At 43.7% G+C, this 18,105-nt stretch overlaps 1 protein-coding gene across 5 annotated transcripts in view; it reads left to right on the top strand.

The window, feature by feature from the left end:
* Positions 1 to 4,972, top strand: part of MEIKIN (meiotic kinetochore factor) — a 40,834-nt gene extending 35,862 nt beyond the window's left edge. For all 5 annotated transcript variants that reach the window (XM_077326877.1, XM_077326878.1, XM_077326874.1 and 2 more), the window contains exons 12-14: positions 2,241 to 2,345; positions 2,739 to 2,862; positions 3,497 to 4,972. In XM_077326877.1, the coding sequence (XP_077182992.1) occupies positions 2,241 to 2,345; positions 2,739 to 2,862; positions 3,497 to 3,543 (276 nt within the window). In that variant the 3' untranslated portion in view covers positions 3,544 to 4,972. The remainder of the gene's footprint in view (positions 1 to 2,240; positions 2,346 to 2,738; positions 2,863 to 3,496) is intronic.
* Positions 4,973 to 18,105: the final 13,133 nt, after the last annotated feature.

The following is an 18,105-nucleotide window of genomic DNA, read 5'->3' as shown; positions in this document are numbered from 1 at the left end:
AGCTCTTCTTATTGCTAATGAATACTGCATCCTGCAGCCAGAAATCTTACCACTTTTTCCTCATGTGAACGGTAAAATGGAATGCGATGTGTTCATCAGTATTTTTTTTAACTGTCTCGGGTTTTTCAAAACCAGCTCTGTAGGCTACTAGCAATATTATCCATGTACCTACCTGAAATGAAATGTTTCTCAGGGCACTTAAATAACTGTGGAAACTGTGTGACCACATCAGTTGATACTTTCTTACATGGAAGATATCTCTGCAGGAATTAAAATATGAAGCTGCATTATACTGAGGGCTTTTCCACACAGTGTTTTTCAGTCAGTTCTGCTTTGGTTTATCCCTTGATTTCCACATATATTTTTGTGCCTCTAGTTCTGTTTGTTATTGTTCACCCCACCAGGGAGGGTGGTCTGTAGTTTCTTTTTTTAGATCACTTTTACATGATGATTTTTTTTTGGAGGGGAGTTATTTGTCCTGCTCACTCCCACCCACTCCCAACCCATTTTTCAGTTATTCAAATACCATGGTCAAACCACTGTCTCCTCTCCCCCACCCATCCTAAAAGTACTAGCATATTGAAATGTTGCTAGAGAGATGCAACAATAGGCTTCACAGGCACACTGAATCCTCAAATATAATTTTGTACAGTAAATTCTACAGAGATCCAACTAGATTTCTAAATAATATTCTATCACATATTCCATCCCAGACAACCTCTTAGATAACTCAGTAGACAGCAATCAACTCAGAGGCTGCAATTAATGGTTCATTAATCCTGCATTGTAAAAGCTCAACTTGGCCATAGTTTCAAAGCAGCTTATACTTCCCTACACTTACAAACAATGCCATAGGCATTATTGACCGCATGCTTCCAGAAAACTCCAAAAGATCAATGCCTGTGTATTTGTGGAGCCTCAGTTGTGGAGGACCTCCCACACTACATTTTATCCTACCCATTGTACACTGAACCAAGGGAAAAAATTACTTGCTAATTGGCTAAATGGTTTAAATGGTCAATCTGATAAAGAATAAGTGACTTCCTTATTATCGGATACTAATCATTTTATTGCCAACAAAATGTCACTGTTTGCCCTTGCAGCTAAGAAAATAAGGGCTAAAGAGGTGCTAAAGAGAGCAGATATCTAGAATTTCTAGTTTGTCGTATACAAGCTGAATATTTTTCTAATTGATTAGTAGGTATATTCTAATTTGTATTATTTCATTATCCATCTTGTGATGCAGCCCCACATTGGGACTGCACAAGCGCAGGCCTGCCACAGAAAGTCTTTTTTAGCTTTGTTCCTGTAGAGGGTGCTACCTCCCCAACACAGTGTGCATGCACGCAGCTTCGCACCAGAACACACATGTGACTAGAGGCAGAGTGCCCCCCCTTACACTTAGTTATTTTTTTGCCACCATGAAATATAGTCAAAGTCTCGAACAGCTCCTCGTTCCTGCTGATGGCTTCAAAGGCCATTTTCAATAAGTGTTCCCATTGTGGGATGAAGATCCCCCACATGGATGAATATGACCAATATCTTCTGTGTCTGGGGGAGGCACATAATGTTGGTGCATGCCACATTTGCCAAAGGTTTGCCCCCAAAGCAAGGTCAGATAGTGGATCCAGGCTGATGGCCACACTATGGGAGAATGCCCTTTCAACAGGCCCTCCTAAACTGGCATCAGAACCAACTTCTGCTCCCACCTGTACCCCTGGAGCCGCTTTGGTTCGCTCAACGGCCTCAGTTCTAGTATCGGTTCCAACCTATCACAAGAAGAGACCAGTCTCTCAGACTCTGTCCCTGTCTCCTGCTACTGAGGCCATTATTGAACACACTTTGCTAGTTCAGCCTTCCGGACCTCATTCCAAGAAGTCTAAGAAATCCAAGCACAAGGCAAGAGGTGTTTTGCCATTGCTTTTCTCTCTGTAGTGACCCTAAGCTTACTTGGTGGCTTCCTATCCAAATACTAAACAAAGCAGACCCCGCTTAGCTTCTGAGATTGGGCAAGCCTGTACCATTGAGGTCACACCCTTCTAAATCCATTGAAACCAGTTGTCTTAAGAAGACCCCCTGCTTGGATGATTATTTGGAGGAAAAGTCTGACTGTCCTGCTTCCTCATGACTCAAGTATACCCAAATGTACTGGTAAAGCTGAGGGGAGGTTTCCCTAGCAGCTTGTACCACGCAGTTTGTATTAATTATAATGTTTTATGTATTTGTTTTGGGTTTTGTAGCTTGCCTTGTCAGTGCAGAAAGCTGCTACCAATGAAAAATCTTCAAATACGAGTCTGCATTTCGGAGAAACTGTTCCTGCATCTCCAGAGAGCAGTATATTTCAGGTTATAAGGCTATTTTCCCATTTTTGACAATGGCAATGTAAAATAACTTGGAGATGCTCTTACATAATAGAATGGCATGCAAAGAATTTCATAGCTCAGATAATTTTAAAATGTTAAAAAAATGTTTAAATAAACCCAACAAGTTCTTTACTTGCTACCTTCTTTAAGTTTACCTGACTGGGTTAGCCATCCCTTTATCAGCTTTATCAGTCCCACCACTCTACCCATGTTGCACCAGTCTTTGACCAAAGAAAAGTAGTGCAACATACTAGACTGAGACCCTTTTCATTTAATGTGTGAGTGCTTGCATATATTTATTTTAGGAAGCTTAGAAAGGATTTAAATTCCTTTAATATCTACAAATGCATAATTTCCCAGATCCTTTTATTTCAGTATCTACAGCATCCACCAGAAATCTGCTGTATTATCAAAGCATCACCAGAATTTAGACCACTGAAAGTTTTCCAGCATCCACCGAGCAGGCAATTACTGTCTCCTCCACCAAAAGTATCAACAGGTAAAAGGAAAGGGGTATATATAATATTCCTTTTAATGTCAGTGTTTTCTTCTTTTGGCTGGAGAAATGCATGCAAGAGTGAGAATTCTTGAATCTCCAACACAAATTACTGAAAGTAGAAAGAGCATTAGACAGGGACCAAGAAAACTTGAGTTTAACTTGATTGACTTTCAAGACTATACTGTATAGCTTGGTATGAAGCGAAATCATCATCTCTCACTCATGACTTCAGACAGTGAAAATGAGAACAGTAGTAAGGAGGCCTGCAAAGATCATCACTGGCTGAGCTATTTGCACGTGGATGATGCTGGAACTGAAAGGCAAATTTGTTTTCATTCTCTCTCTTTTTGCCCTTTTCATAGTGATACATTTAAAAACAGGGAACGTATTACATATGTATTTTAGTGTTAACAGTTTGTTTTACATTTCCATTTCTCACTTCATTCTATGGTCTCAAAAATACTCATAGCAGGATTGTTGGTAATATGCATATTTTCCCTTTGAAGTCCTCAGAACTGAGGGGGGTAATTTATTGCAATTTGAAAAGCATTGGAAATCCTGTTAGATTTTGAATTAACTGTGGCTTCAAAAACATTAACACATTCAGTCCAAATGTAATTGATTTATCTTTCAGATATTATTGCCAGTGACAGAAATTGGATCTACAATAATGACAGATGATCACTTCCTCTGTTTCTCAGGGCATGAAGGAAGAAATAACAGTACGTTATGGAAATTGTACAGTTGCATTTGGGCAGAAGGTGCACTCATGAAAACTAAAGCACCCCCAAATCATATTTGAACTGATTGTTTTGAACTATGTATTTACATGTGATATTGATTTCAGTAACATTTAATTTCCTTGAGTTTCATAGAAAGTGTTTGTAGAAGCTGAGATATAAGATATTGCATATTTATTCATACTACAGACACTTTGAATCAATTAAATGATAATCAGATAAGGGATCTGAAATCTGTACTGTTTCTTTGGCAGAAGGTATTTTGGATCTTAGGGATTCAAGTGCAAAATTTAAACATTCCTACCATTTAGAATTTTTAAAGAAAATTGAGAAATAGAAAAAATTAGATTAAACTACGATTTTGTTGATGGTGATACTTTTATAGAGAATTATGGAACAGATATTCGGGATTATTTGCACACGAGGATGTCTGCATTCTGGTAGGCAAGAATGTTATGAATGGGTCCAGCAAGCGCCGTCCGCCGTCCTCTTGTACAATATGCACTGAAATTGCTTCTACTTGTAATTGATTGGTCTCAGGGAAATTTTGTCAGCCAAAGAGAAATGTAGAACAACCGTATCTACTTTTAAGTCTGGATACTTCCCCTAAAATGGGCTTATGAAATTGCGTTACATGTGAATGCAGATTAGAATAATGTACTCATAGGTCTCTGTAGTATGAATATGTATATGTAATTAAAACTAAGCATGTTCTTCTTAAAATTTAATCAACTGTTTCCCTTTAAGGTTGGACTTGACTTACTCTGTTTCTGATTTTCACTTACTATGCCCCTTTAAAACAAACAAAAAAACAAAACCACTGTCCTGTAAGAATGTTGTCAATTACATAGCACTTTTTGTTCATGCTGATTTATATTTATTGAAGTAACGCATTAACTGAGAAGGAGAAAAGACCTTTTCCAGTTCTGTACTAAAAATGAAATAGTCTGCAGTAACATACATTAAAAAATCAAAATGCTGCTTTATTTTCATTTTGTGTTAAACTGCACAGCTGTGTCCACATGTGCAGAACATATGGGACCATGGCTATGGTTGCAATCAATACATATAACTATTCTTCAGCCTCACACAGGAATGAAATATCTTCACCCATATATTTTTGGAATCAAATTATTGAAGTTGAATATGTAGTAAGATAAGTATTTTAGAAAAGTCATGAATTCCAATTCTGTGCTAGGGGATCTAGGAAAAAATGAAGTTGGAAAAAATCTCCCAGGAAAATTGTGTACAAATAGAACCTCATTGTCATAAAAGCCCACCCAGAAAAATACATCCATCAGAAAAATACAGGAACTAAAAGTTAAGAGTTTTTATCAACAAATTTATTCAAAAGGAAAAAAATAACCCAGGGGATACAACAATAATAAAATATATTATTAGTTAACTATTTTGCTGTTTTTATATCTTGAATCTGCCAGCTGAAGACCAGAGCCGACATCATGATGGGGACAAAACACCTGGGGGGGGAGGGTAAGGATGCTGGAGGTTTTGGGGCTGGATGGTAGGCAGCTGACACAGTAGACAGCCACAGCAAGTGGGGGGGGGGGGCACAGGAGACCAAGGTCCACTTCACAGCTGATGCTGGCAGGGTGACCAGGACTGATGGCAGAGGCAAAAGCAGCTGCAGAGACTACAGGAGCCAGGGGATGGGTAATATAGCCACCATGGGTGGAAACAGGTACCTGAGGGCCAAAAGCCAGAGCTGATGAGGTGGTTGGCGGGATCCAGTTGAAGATCATGGATCAAATTGTACACTAGCACTAATAGAATACCTCTTACAGCTGGCTGCCACTTCTCCCCAGGAGATGGTTCCATTCAAAAAATGACACATGTTTTTCTAGCTGTATACATGACATGTCAAGGTGGATAATTCGTATCTGCCATGTATTTTACTGCAAAAAAAGAACATGGACACCTATAATAGAATGTTGTAATAATGAGTGAAATTGATTCCATATCTGATGCTTCAAAAGGTTTTAGTTGATTTTAAGAAGGCCAGTATGAATGCAGTGAGGATTGCATTTCCACACACTGAGGTGAAAGGGTGTTATTTTAATCTCTGTCAGAGTCTCAGCACTTCCGGGGCAGGGGCCAGAGGGCGTGATGGCGCCGCTTCTGGTGTCGTCAGGATGTTTGTGGCATAATGGTGACACATCCAGGTCAGGGAGCACATGGGGTGGGGCATAATGACGATGTTTCTGGTGACGTCGAGGGGCGTGGTGACATAGCGGCACTTCCAGGGCATGGGGCACGGCTGGGGCATGATGACACCACTTCCAGTGAGCTCAGGGGGCATGGTTATGCAAATAGTTTAATTATGCAAGGTGGTGGGCGTTGTTATGCTCATTATAATATGTGTACCACTTTACTACTAATGGGTGAATTTAATTCAGATGACCATCAGGTATACTACTGTGGACAAGAATCTCTCAGAAGAAATGGAGTAGCCTTCATAATCAATAAAAGAGTAGGAAAAGCAGTATTGGGATACAATCCCCAAAATGACAGAATCCAAGTTCGAATCCAAGACAAACCAACATCACAGTAATCCATGTCTATGCCCCAACCACTGCTGCTTAAGAGGATGAAGTTGACCAGTTCTATGAAGCCCTACAACACCTTCCAGAAGCAACGCCAAAAAATGATGTGCTTATCATCATGGGGGATTGAAATGCTAAAGTAGGAAGCCAAAATATAACCGGGATAACAGGCAAGTTTGGCCTTGGAGTACAAAATGAAGCAGGGCACAGGCTGATAGAATTTTGTCAAGAGAATACAATGGTCATAGAACACACTTTTTCCCAACAACCCAAGAGATGACTCTACACATGGACAACACCAAACAATCAACATAGAAATCAGATTGGCTATGTGCTCTGCAGCCAAAAATGGAGAAGTTCTATACAGTCAGTAAAAACAAGACCAGGAGCCGATTGTGATTCAGATCATCAGCTTCTTGTTGCAAACTTTAGGCTTAAATTGAAGAAAGTAGGGGAAAGCACTAGGCCACTCAGGTATGAACTAAATTATATCCCTGATGAATAGAGGTAGAGGTGACAAATAGATTTAAGGAATTAGATCTGATAGAGTGCCTGAAGAACTATGGACGGAGATTCACAACATTGTACAAGAGGTAGCAATTAAAACCATCCCAAAGAAAAAGAAATGCAAGAAAGCAAAATGGCTGTTTGAGGAAGCATTACAAATAGCTGAGGAGAGAAGGGAAGTGAAAGGCAAGGGAGAAAGAGAAAGATACACCCTCTTGATGCTGGTGAAGGAGGAGAGTGCAAAAGTTGGCTTGAAACTCAACATGAAGAAAACTAAGATTATGGCATTCAGCCCTCTCAATTCCTGGCAAATGGATGGGGAAGAAATGGAGGTAGTGACAGATTTTATTTTCCTGGGCTCCAAGACCACTGCAGATGGGGACTGCAGCCAAGAAATTAAAAGATGCTTGCTCCTAGCAAGGAAACCTATGGCAAATCTAGACAGCATCCTAAAAAGCAGAGACATCACCCTGCCAACTAAAGTGCGTCTAGTCAAGGCTATGGTCTTCCCAGTTGCAATGTATGGTTGTGAAAGTTGGACCATAAGGAAGGCTGACCATCAAAGAATTGAGGCTTTTGAACTCTGGTGTTGGAAAAGACTCTTATGAGTACCTTGGACTGCAAGGTGAACAAACCAGTCAGTCCTAGAGGAGATCAGGCCTGACTGCTCCTTAGAAGGCCAGATCCTGAAGAAGAAACTCAAATACTTTGGCCACCTCATGAGAAGGAAGGACTCCCTGGAGAAGAGCCTAATGCTGGGAGCGATTGAGGGCAAAAGAAGAAGGGGATGACAGAGAATGAGGTGGCTGGATGGAGTCACTGAAGCAGTCAGTGCGAACTTAAATGGACTCCGGGGAATGGTAGAGGACAGGAAGGCCTGGAGGATCATTGTCCATGGGGTCGCGATGGGTCGGACATGACTTCGCATCTAACAACATATATATATATATATATATATATATATATATATATATATATATATATATATATATATATATATATATATATATATAAACTTCACAACAATTCAATTTTGTTGTGTGCATTTATGACTTGTTTTCCGCCTGCCAATTTCCTGTAGGATTTTTTCATGTGTGCATTTTTCTGGTCATCGTACTAAGGAATATTTCTTCTAGCCATCTCGTTTTCTAGAAGATAAGTTTTCTGAAGCATTTATTTATTATTTATAATATATATATGTATGTATGTATGTATGTATGTATTTAAATCAAAAGGGAGAAAGTCCTCCTTGTTAGGTCCTGGTATGTTCTTTTGGCACTTTATTCCTCAGACGGTGCTATCTTTGGAAAAGGGGCCTTAATTCTCAGAAGGCCATGCAGTTTTGTTGGTGTTTTGGAAAACAACATCAAACTTTGAGAAGGTCAGTGCATTTTAAGGCTTCACCTCTCTTGGAAGCTGGAATCCTTCAATGCTGTTGACACAAACACAGCAACATACTCTGAATGACAAGGTTCTGATTTCAGCCAGGAACCATCTGCATGATGCATCTTTTCATAGTGTCAGGAGACACTATATTACAGGAGAAGGAGAGAGACTGTTCCTTACAAAAGCATTTTTGTAGTAATCTAAGGCAGCTCCTGAGATTCTAAGTTGGGGAAAAAAGCAGGGTATATGATTGCAATCTGCTTGAGACTTCTTCATGTAGTAAAAAGAGTACAAAAAACAACTCTTCTTAGCATCACAACTTTTTATCCCTTCCATGTATTAATGTGATATCACAGATTAAACAATAATAAATTTTTCATATCTCCTGAAATTCAGGAACTCCTCAGTTTAGTTGCTTCATATATTGAGCTCCAAGCCATCAAAGTTTTAAAAATAAAATACATGTAGATTGGGCTGGAAACAGAAAATGCTTCCTTGGTGTTGGATGGTTAAAGACTGAAGGCACTGTCTTATGGTTGTGTTTGAACAATAAGCACATCTAAGCAGCTGTTTTCTGGAGTCAGTGGAATTGCTCCATGTGAACTGTGGGCCTAATTTTAGTGACATCAGATTGGGTGAGTCACCACAGACTCACTAATATTATTAACCGGTGGAAAATGTGCAGTGGAGATTTATTGCCTGATCAGGCACATATATTACAACTGTCTTATCGCTATATAATCCAAGTGATTTAATGGACCACACAGTTGTGACTGCAATACATTGTTATGTGTTTGCAGAACTTGAGGCGAGTTATACTTAGTGTTTTAAATTTATGTCTCAAGTATGAGGCATTTAGAATGGAATAGTGTCCGGGCGAGGGTGTTGAGGTAGGGACCTGGGGAAGTCAAGGGGGAAATCGACCTGGGGAGAACCGCGAGACACAAGGGCCCGAAGGAGACGGTCGAGAACGACCCAGCCCCCAAGCTGGCCAGCCGGGACATTTGGGGTCCGAGCAAGTGGACAGGAACTGCAGGGATCCACCCGGACTTATGAGAAGGAGAGAAGACGCGGTGAACACTTACCTGATATCAGCAAACCGAGAACGCCCCTTCGTAGAGAATGCCCAGACAGCCCGTGAAAGGGGCGAGGAGAAAGGGAGTTGTCAAGCAAACCTTCCCACTCGCACGCTCCAAGGAATGGCCCGTCCAAGAAGCTGCCGACGCAGGAACCTAGGGAGAAACACTTACCTGTGAGGAAGCTTCCGGACGCCGGGGGAGCGGATGGAACGGAAGGGCGGGGTCGCGGGCAGCATTATGTAGGAGGGCGGGGTCCAAGGTGGGAGAATATAAGGTGGAGGGTGAGTATTACGAGGTTGGTTGGTGTGAGGGAGAGAAGAAGACAGTGGTGGTGTTCAGTGAAGGAAAAATAAAGAGCGGGTGCACAGAATCCAGCCTACATCGTGGTTCCTTGGCAAAGCGGAGGGCAGACGCAATGGCGGAGAAGGGCAAACCACAAAAAGGGGCGAGGACAAGCCCCACAAATAGGCAGACTTCCCAAGTTTTAACAGAGAAAAGGGGGAAATGTTTGATCAATCATAGCACTGTGAGTTTTACTGTCATAACCTGCTAAGGCAAGTCAGATGATTTCTTCTCACTTCAGCTATTGCTTGCAAGGAGAGGGGAATCTGTAGTCCTTGCAGATCCTTCCTGAAATCATGAATCACTTTGCGCCTCCCGATTAGACATTCTGGCAGCAAGAGACCAATTGGGAGCCGTGCTGCACATGGCTCGCAATTGGTCCCTTGCCGGTGGACTGACAATCGGATGGCCGAATCGGCAGGCGCTTTGTGCCTGCCGATTGGGCCCCCCGATTGTCATTCCAGAGGAAGGGGCCTATGGGCACCCTTCCTCATCACGGACGGGGCCCTTTGGTGCCCTTAACGAAATATATTATCCGCTCCGCTAGGAGCGGTTAAAGATTTGCACTATTAATGGGCTGAGGCCAAAAATGTTAATGTCCGATGGGATTCGTGGCTAAAAAGTTCCTTAAACCATCTGTTCCACTTAATATTTCTGGTAAGGGCTTGGAGGAGAAGCATGGTCTCATGGTCTTAATGCCCACTCAGTACAGCTGTCCTGTCCCAGAGTGCCTCCTCCTCCAACCGGCTTGCATGTATTTCCAGCGGCCAGCCAATCACCTTCCGTCCCGCACCCCCTCCTTCCATTACCCTCCAAAGCCAGGGACATGGTGCCCTAACAGCTGCCTGCAGCTTTTCCAGGTCCTGGGGAGAGGGAGAGGCCATCCAGACAACAGCTACCTGCCACCTTTACAGGTTCTGTGGAGAGGGGCAAGGTGTCTGCAGAGTCCTTGCTGGTGAGTCTATGTCATCCCCGCTTCAACATTCCCTCGTGTCCGCAAGCCCATCCATCCCTGCAGCATGTACCGCCATCCTCCATTTTCCACTAACAAACACTCATTCGTCCCCATCCCACAACAATTCCCACTACACACCCCTCCACCTACATGCCCTTCCATGCAGAACACCTCACCACCACCTTCCACCCCCCCCCCAATCTAGCACCTGATGTATTCCTGAATGCAACAGGCTTTGCATCTATCTAGTTGTATATAAAAGGTTTGGCAAAGCATGTAGTATCTTTATGGTAGCCTTCACAGACCTATGTGGAACTGGCATGCTAATGCTATACAAAGCTGGCACAGAGTAAAAAAACATTTACTTCAAGGGTTTTTAGCACACCTTTCCCAAAAGCTTACATCACAAAAACCAGTACAAACATTTTTAAGCCCTTTTTGAAATATTCATTTTTTAAATCCAGCAAAAAGGTTTTCAATTGTTTTGTGTGCCTGAGTTTTTAGATGCCTGTGGGAACAAAGATGGAAGAAACGCTTGAGTGAGTCTGGGAAGTGTGACACCTTTAACACAGGTCTCACTAGGGGGAACTCTTGAGCTGAGCAGAGTTTGAACATACATATTTTATATGAATATATGGGGGGATGGGGCTTCAAATATGTAGCTTCCAGGCCATAAAAGGTAACATCAAGTATCACTACCTTACATTGTGCCCAGATGCACTGGTAACTTAGTTTCCTATTTTAATCTTGATGTCATGTGATTGGTCTGACAAATCAATGGGCTACTGTGTTTGCACCAAAGGAGGTTTCTAAAGTTCTCTATAATGTGCTTATATATAAAAGCACGAGATGCCACAGAAATAGCACAGCCAGTCCAGTTGATCATAGAACAGAAGACCGCTTCTAGACCATCTCTGAAAAAGATACATTACTCTAACCTGTGCATCCATCACTGAGGCTGGCTCCAGGAGGATGGCCCCATCCTTTCACCTGAGCTGCCAAACTCCAAGCAAAAGTGGAGAGTTCCATTTAAAATAGTGTTAACTTTCCTGACATTCATCTCAGTCTTGTATATAGTGTTTGTTTAGGATTTCCTTTTTCACACCAGTTATCCCATATTCTAAACAAAATCCTGACAGATCGTGTTTTTTTTTAAAATCAGGTTTTTATGGGTAGAAAGGGAATAAGATTGAATAGGGAGGGGTGACTTTTGGTGCTATTAGACTTCTGCAGAACCACAGGTCCTGCTCTCTTCCTGTTGTCCTGGCCATCCATACCTGACTATACCTGGAGGTGTAAATTTCTGGACATTCTGAAGCCACAGGGATTCTGGGAGAAATGGAAAGGTATACAATACTGTCTTATCAAACCTAACCTAATTTTATTGTTTAATAACAATACTTACTGGGCATATAAAATTGCAATATTTTAGAAGTTATGTTTTAATTTTCTATGAGCTAAATTGCAAATATACTCAGTAGATGAGGGACTACGACATGCTGATGCCTCTTTGCTACCTTCGTGTTGTTATTGTTGTTAGGTGCGAAGTCGTGTCCAACCCATCGCGACCCCATGGACAAGGATCCTCCAGGCCTTCCTATCCTCTACCATTCCTTGAAGTCCATTTAAGTTTGCACCAACTGCTTCAGTGACTCCATCCAGCCACCTCATTCTCTGTCGTCCCCTTCTTCTTTTGCCCTCGATCGCTCCCAGCATTAGGCTCTTCTCCATTCGTCTCCCCACAATAGTCAACCTGTGAATTATGTGGGGCTGTGAGAGGTCTGAGAGAACTGGGAATGGGCCGCAGTGACCCAGTAGGCCTCAGGTGTCTCAAAGCATTTTCCAGTCGTTTTCCCTTCCTCTCCCCACAGCAAACTCCCCATGAGGGAGGTGGGGTAGAGAGCCTCACATGGAAGCTGGCAACCCTAAGAGGAAGACTTTTTTTTATATATGCCAGGCCAAGGTTGGTAAAAGTTATTGCAGTTCCCATGTTTCTCCAGCCATTTACTTGTTCACTATTTACAGTTTCAGGCTGTAGATATTTATTTAGATCTTCCTGCACTTTCCAGACTAACAGGACTGATGCTGGTCTGCCTGTCTGCGGCCCAGAATACAAACAGTTGCTGGTAAGGGCTGGCCATAACCCATAGCCCAGGAGGGACACACCTGAACCACTCCCTACCAACTGCGGGCAAAAACGGCTCCTTTGAAGGCTGGATTCCGAGGCTCTGTACGATTTTGATGTCCCACCTCCAAACCTCCAGGAATATTTCCAACCCAGGGGTAGCCAACCTCCAGGTGTGGCCTGGAGAGCTCCTGGAATTACAGCTCACCTGCAGAGTATAAAGATCAGTTCCCCAGGCAGAAAGGGCTACATTGGACAGGGTTGTGGTAGAGAAGAAACATTTAAGGCATCCCACACAGGTTGTTGTTAAATTGAAAGACTTGAGGCCTACTGCGCAGGGTTGTTGTGCAGATGAAACAGGAGACAAAAGAACCTCCGCAACAGCAATAACACTGTACAGTGGCCTCAAATCTGCAGAGAGTTGCAAAGAAGAAATACAGATGGCTTGGCTGTGTCCAACCCCGGGCCAGAGCAGTATTTTAAGTGAGAAGGGGCTTTTCTGTCAGCCAGCTGATTGGCAGAAGGGGAAAGCCCCCCCCCTCAAAAGGAAGGCCCTCAGGCTCCCCTGCATTGCTCTTGGAAAGGCCTCCTCCCCTCAGTCAGAGGCTGTCAGAGGTTCCTTCGCAGCAGGCCTGAAGGGGGGAGGGGGAGGGGGAGCACTCTGCAGCCTCCTGCCAGCTCTGTCAGGGTTCTGAGGCCATTTGCAGTTGGACATGACAGTCAGGACAGCCTTGGGGCGAAAAGGTCTGGCACAGCCTCTGTTCTCATCCCCCTTGGCAGCCCTACTGACCTCCTCTCCCTGAGGTGGTCAGGAGCAGACTGGCAGCCATGTCTCCAGACTGCCCTGGAACTCTGGTCTGTCCTGGTGAGGGCCCAATCGGAAGGCATGAGGCGCCTTCCGATTGGGCCCTCCGCTTGTCTGTCTGGGGCCAAGGGGCCAATCCAGGAGTTTTGATCATGGACACAGGCCACCCCAACACACTGTTTTATTAAGAGGGAACAGATATATAGTCTGTCACTCCCAGGTAACTGGCTTGTGGTGGGTAACATCATACAATCCGACAATAAAACCCAATAAAACAGAATACAATTATGTATCCCCCCTGCTCAACAGGCCTCCAACAACATGTGCCTCAAGGTATAGATGGTAGGGGAGTGGCAGCTGTCCTAGCCATTTTGGGGAGCGGCCCTAGATCTTAATCGCCCTGCCTCCCTGACAAGCAAGTGGCAAAACCCATTCTGCAGATGTCCTCCTTACTCCAGAGGAGAATTATCCCTCATGGTAAGTGTCCACTGGTCATTTTACCACCTTCACTACCATCTCATATGCAACTGGCTAGCCTCCCATCCAATCCCCCCCCCCTTTCATTATATAAGTCAAGTTATACCTTGCAGGCAAGCCGAGATCTTAATAATGGGCATCTAATGATCCAGTTCCCTGACTGTACTATTGGCTGATTGGAAGGATAAATGTGGCCAGCCACAGAATATGAGGGCTATTTGCTGAGCTTCCCAGAAGAGGCACATTGCAGAAAGGCCCAGATCTATAACATGTATTTCAGGTAATGTATTAGAACAGTGGTCCCATCCTTTTTATCACTGGGGACCGGTCAACGCTTTAAAATTTTACTGAGGCCTGGGGGGAGGGGTAGTCTACTCCTCTCCTCTCGACCATTGCCCTAATGCTATTTCGAGCACAATTGTATTTAAGTTGCCACAAGACTGTTCTGTGTATCAGTTACAATTTATATGTATACTAGTAAAAAAGCCCATTGTATCCTAAATACAATGGGCGCTAGGAGGCAGTGGGAGAGTAAAAGATGTCTTACCCGGTGCTGCGTCTTCTGGCTGGCGGCCATTTTCTGCGGCGGCTTGATGGCGGAGGCAGCGGCTTGATCGGCAGCGGCGGAGGCGGCGACTTGAGGGCAGAGGCAGCGGCTTGATCGGCGGCGGAGGCGGTTTAACGGCGGAGGCGAGGGCTTGAGCGGCGGCTTGAGCGGCGGCTTGAGCAGCGGCGGCGGAGGCTTGAGGGCGGAGGTGGAGGCAGCGGCTTGATCGGCGGCGGAGGCAGTTTAACGGCAGAGGCGAGGGCTTGAGCGGCGGCTTGAGCAGCGGCGGCGGAGGCTGGAGGGCGGAGGTGGAGGCAGCGGCTTGATTGGCGGCGGAGGCGGCTTTACTGCGAAGGTGACGGCTTGAGCGTCAGCTTGACGCGGCGAGAGTCACTTTGCGCCTCTCGCCGCGTCAGCCCGCCAGCAAGGAAGCAACTGCGAGCCGCGCTTTGCGTGGCTCGCAGTTGCTTCCTTGAGCGGCGGCTTGACGCGGTGAGAGGCGCTTCGCGCCTCTCGCCGCACCAAGCCGCCGGGCAGGGAGCCCACGGCAGCCGCGCTTTGCGCAACTGTTGGGGCTCCCTGGCCGGCAGGCTGACACGTCGGAGGCGCTTTGCGCCTCCGACGCGTCAGGCCGCCGGCAAGGAAGCAACTGCGAGCCGCGCTTCACGCGGCTCACAGTTGCTTCCTTGTGAGTGGGGTGGGAATCGGCCGAGCCAATCGGCAGGCGCTTTGTGCCTGCCGATTGGCTCGGCCGATGGTCCGTCAAGAGGAAGGGGCCAATCGGCACCCTTCCTCATCCCGGACCGAGCCCGCCCTAACTCCTCCTACACAGCCCTTACGGCTTTAGTCCGTGGCGCCCGTGGCGCCACGGGCGGTGTAAAGATATTAACAGGGAAAAAAACACACTTGCAATGGGACAGTTCTATTTGCATAGAATGAACAATGGCCAAAGTATGCAATGTGTATATTACTATGGGGGTGGATGCAACATATATTATATTGCAGTTAAATATTTTCTATTGCAATAGCCACTTCTTTCAAGAGCCACTGGATGGTTTGGTTGAGAAGCCAGGATGGATGTTTGAATAGCACACTGTTTCCAGAAAAATTATGCAAGGCATATTATATTGTTACAGGAGATATGCATGATAGATGGACATATATGGTAGATAGACCACATCTCTTTTGTATTGCAAGATGTATGTATCACGATTGAAAAAAATGTATATCCTACACTGTTATATTTTTATTGTATTAAATAAAATTTATAAATATGTTGAACAACACAGGCCCCAGAACAGATCCTAGGGGTACTCCACTTGTCACTCTTTTCCAAAGTAATTTTCAGCCTTCAAACACTCCTTCTCACGTTTCAAGACTCTTTTCAATCCAGCTGGATTGAGACCAAATTGGTGATCTTGGGCCTCCCTAAATTACCTTCTTAGACGAGGGCCCATTCCACACACATAGGATAATCCACTTTCAATATGCTTTGGCAGCTGGATTTTCCTATGCAGAACAGGAAAATCTACTTTTAAAGTGCACAGGAAGTGCATTATCTATTGTGTGCAGACTAGGCCCTGGGCCCAGGTAAAGAGAGACATCAAATAAAGAGCAGAAGATATAGAATAACAGACTGACATTGCAAGTGCTTCTATCTTTTTAGCATCACTATTCTCAAGGTATACCCTAATACCAGCTGCCTGCTTATCGACAATTGAGTTCCATAAATACAGACGAGCCTTTACCCTGGCTAGATGATGCCCTCAGCAGTCTTGGAGTGCAAATATAGAAGAACCCTTTCACGGAAAGACTATGTTCTTGTTTCCTAAAAGAAGTGGAAACGACTCAACATATTTTCTTCCACTGCCTGTTTTATGATCTATCACAAGCCAAACTTATTTGCTCACTATTAGACACAATGTCACATCAATCTAGTGCAGAGTGGATTAGAGAACTTCTGTTGGATGAAAAGCCTCAGATCTCTGTTGACTGCAAAGCTTTGTTCCCTTGTTATTTGGTGCATGAGTCAATTGATAGAGAATACTGATGCAAAAAAATTGAGAGAACATAGCTATAGTCAAGTACACTCCTACCATGGGTTGTACAAAAAGTGAAGTCCTTTGAACCAGGAAATTGGTCGAGGCCGTTTAAAACAAGCAGATTGTGCGCCAAACAGTATTCGATCAATTTGAGACCTGCCGTATTCAGTGTAACATCCATGGATGACCGATTGAAGGAAAATTGAAAAGGTATATGATCTTCAGTGTCAATCCCCAGGATCTTCAGTGTCAATCCCCAGGGCTAGGTCTAAGTTAGAAGTGCCTATGTGAGCATTGAAGTATCCCCCTTGTTATTCAAGCTCAACAAAATGACAGGAAACATGCATAAAGTTCCAGAAACTGATCCTTTGACCTAATTAAAACTCTTAACGTTTTTTTAAATATTTTAGAATCTTTTTCAATTTAAATGTTAACACTTAATTAGCTGATATTTTATTCTTAAGTACCATAAGTTTTATATTTCTTATATTCTTATATTTTGGTTAAAGGTAAAGGTATCCCCTGTGCAAGCACTGAGTCATGTCTGACCCTTGGGGTGACACCCTCCACCGTTTTCATGGCAGACTCAATACGGGGTGGTTTGCCAGTGCCTTCCCCAGTCATTACCGTTTACCCCCCAGCAAGCTGGGTACTCATTTTGCCGGCCTAGGAAGGATCGAAGGCTGAGTCAACCCTGAGCTGGCTGCTGGGATTGAACTCCCAGCCTCATGGGCAAAGCTTTCAGACGACTGCCTTACCACTCTGCGCCACAAGAGGCTCTATATATTTTGGTTATGACCGTATAAATAAATATTGATATTGATTGAATCCCCCTCTACAGAGTCTGAGATTAGTTATGTGTCCATGAAGTTGGCAAGTTGAGTGTCTTGTATTCTGTTAGTGGCCAACTTATTATACAGCATTTATATCATGATACCAGTAAATCTATGTTATTTGACAAAAACATCCCAATCTGAATGGGAGTGAGCTAGAAATAGTAATTTATTGATGCTGCTGCTAGTTACAGTTGCTGTTTTAAAATGTTATTATTTTAACATGTATCATTCTTACAGTTGGGTGGTAAATAAACCAAATAAATATAGCTTTGCATTTAGTGCAGCACATGCCATCAGTTAACAAACAATATCAAAAAAAATTTGCTTCACAGTCAATTGCAGCCTTTGTTCTGCCCCCCCCCCATCTTATTAGATTGTTGAAGATAGTAAGATAGTAGTAAGAGGCAAGTTGTCTTACATCAGATTCTTCTGTATGGCCCAGTACAGCCATTTCTGTCGTACAGGCTTTCTAAAGCAGGGTTTCCTGAAACGCTGTAGTTTCTTGATAACCCTAAAAGGGTTTCCTGAATGGGAGGGAGTTTATTTATTTATTTATATTTATATACCACCCTCCCCTAAAGGCTCAGGGCGGTTTACAGGGAACAGGAAACAGGTACAGATAACATAAGGAAACACATGTGACAACAGCAATAACAATATAGCAATATTAACTCCAACATAACAGCAGTAATAATAAGATAGAACTGCAAAGGAGCCTCAGCTCAATTCTTACTGGAACCCAGTGTGCTAGGCAGATTAGTAGTGGTCATAATAGGAGGCGGGGGGGGGGGCTGAGGGCCAATTGGAAGTGATGGTCCAGGTCAAATGCCTGGTGGAGGAG

The sequence above is a fragment of the Paroedura picta genome, chromosome 3, assembly GCF_049243985.1.
Source record: "Paroedura picta isolate Pp20150507F chromosome 3, Ppicta_v3.0, whole genome shotgun sequence".
Classification (NCBI taxonomy): Eukaryota; Metazoa; Chordata; class Lepidosauria; order Squamata; family Gekkonidae; genus Paroedura; species Paroedura picta.
This window is presented reverse-complemented; position numbering and strand designations above follow the sequence as displayed.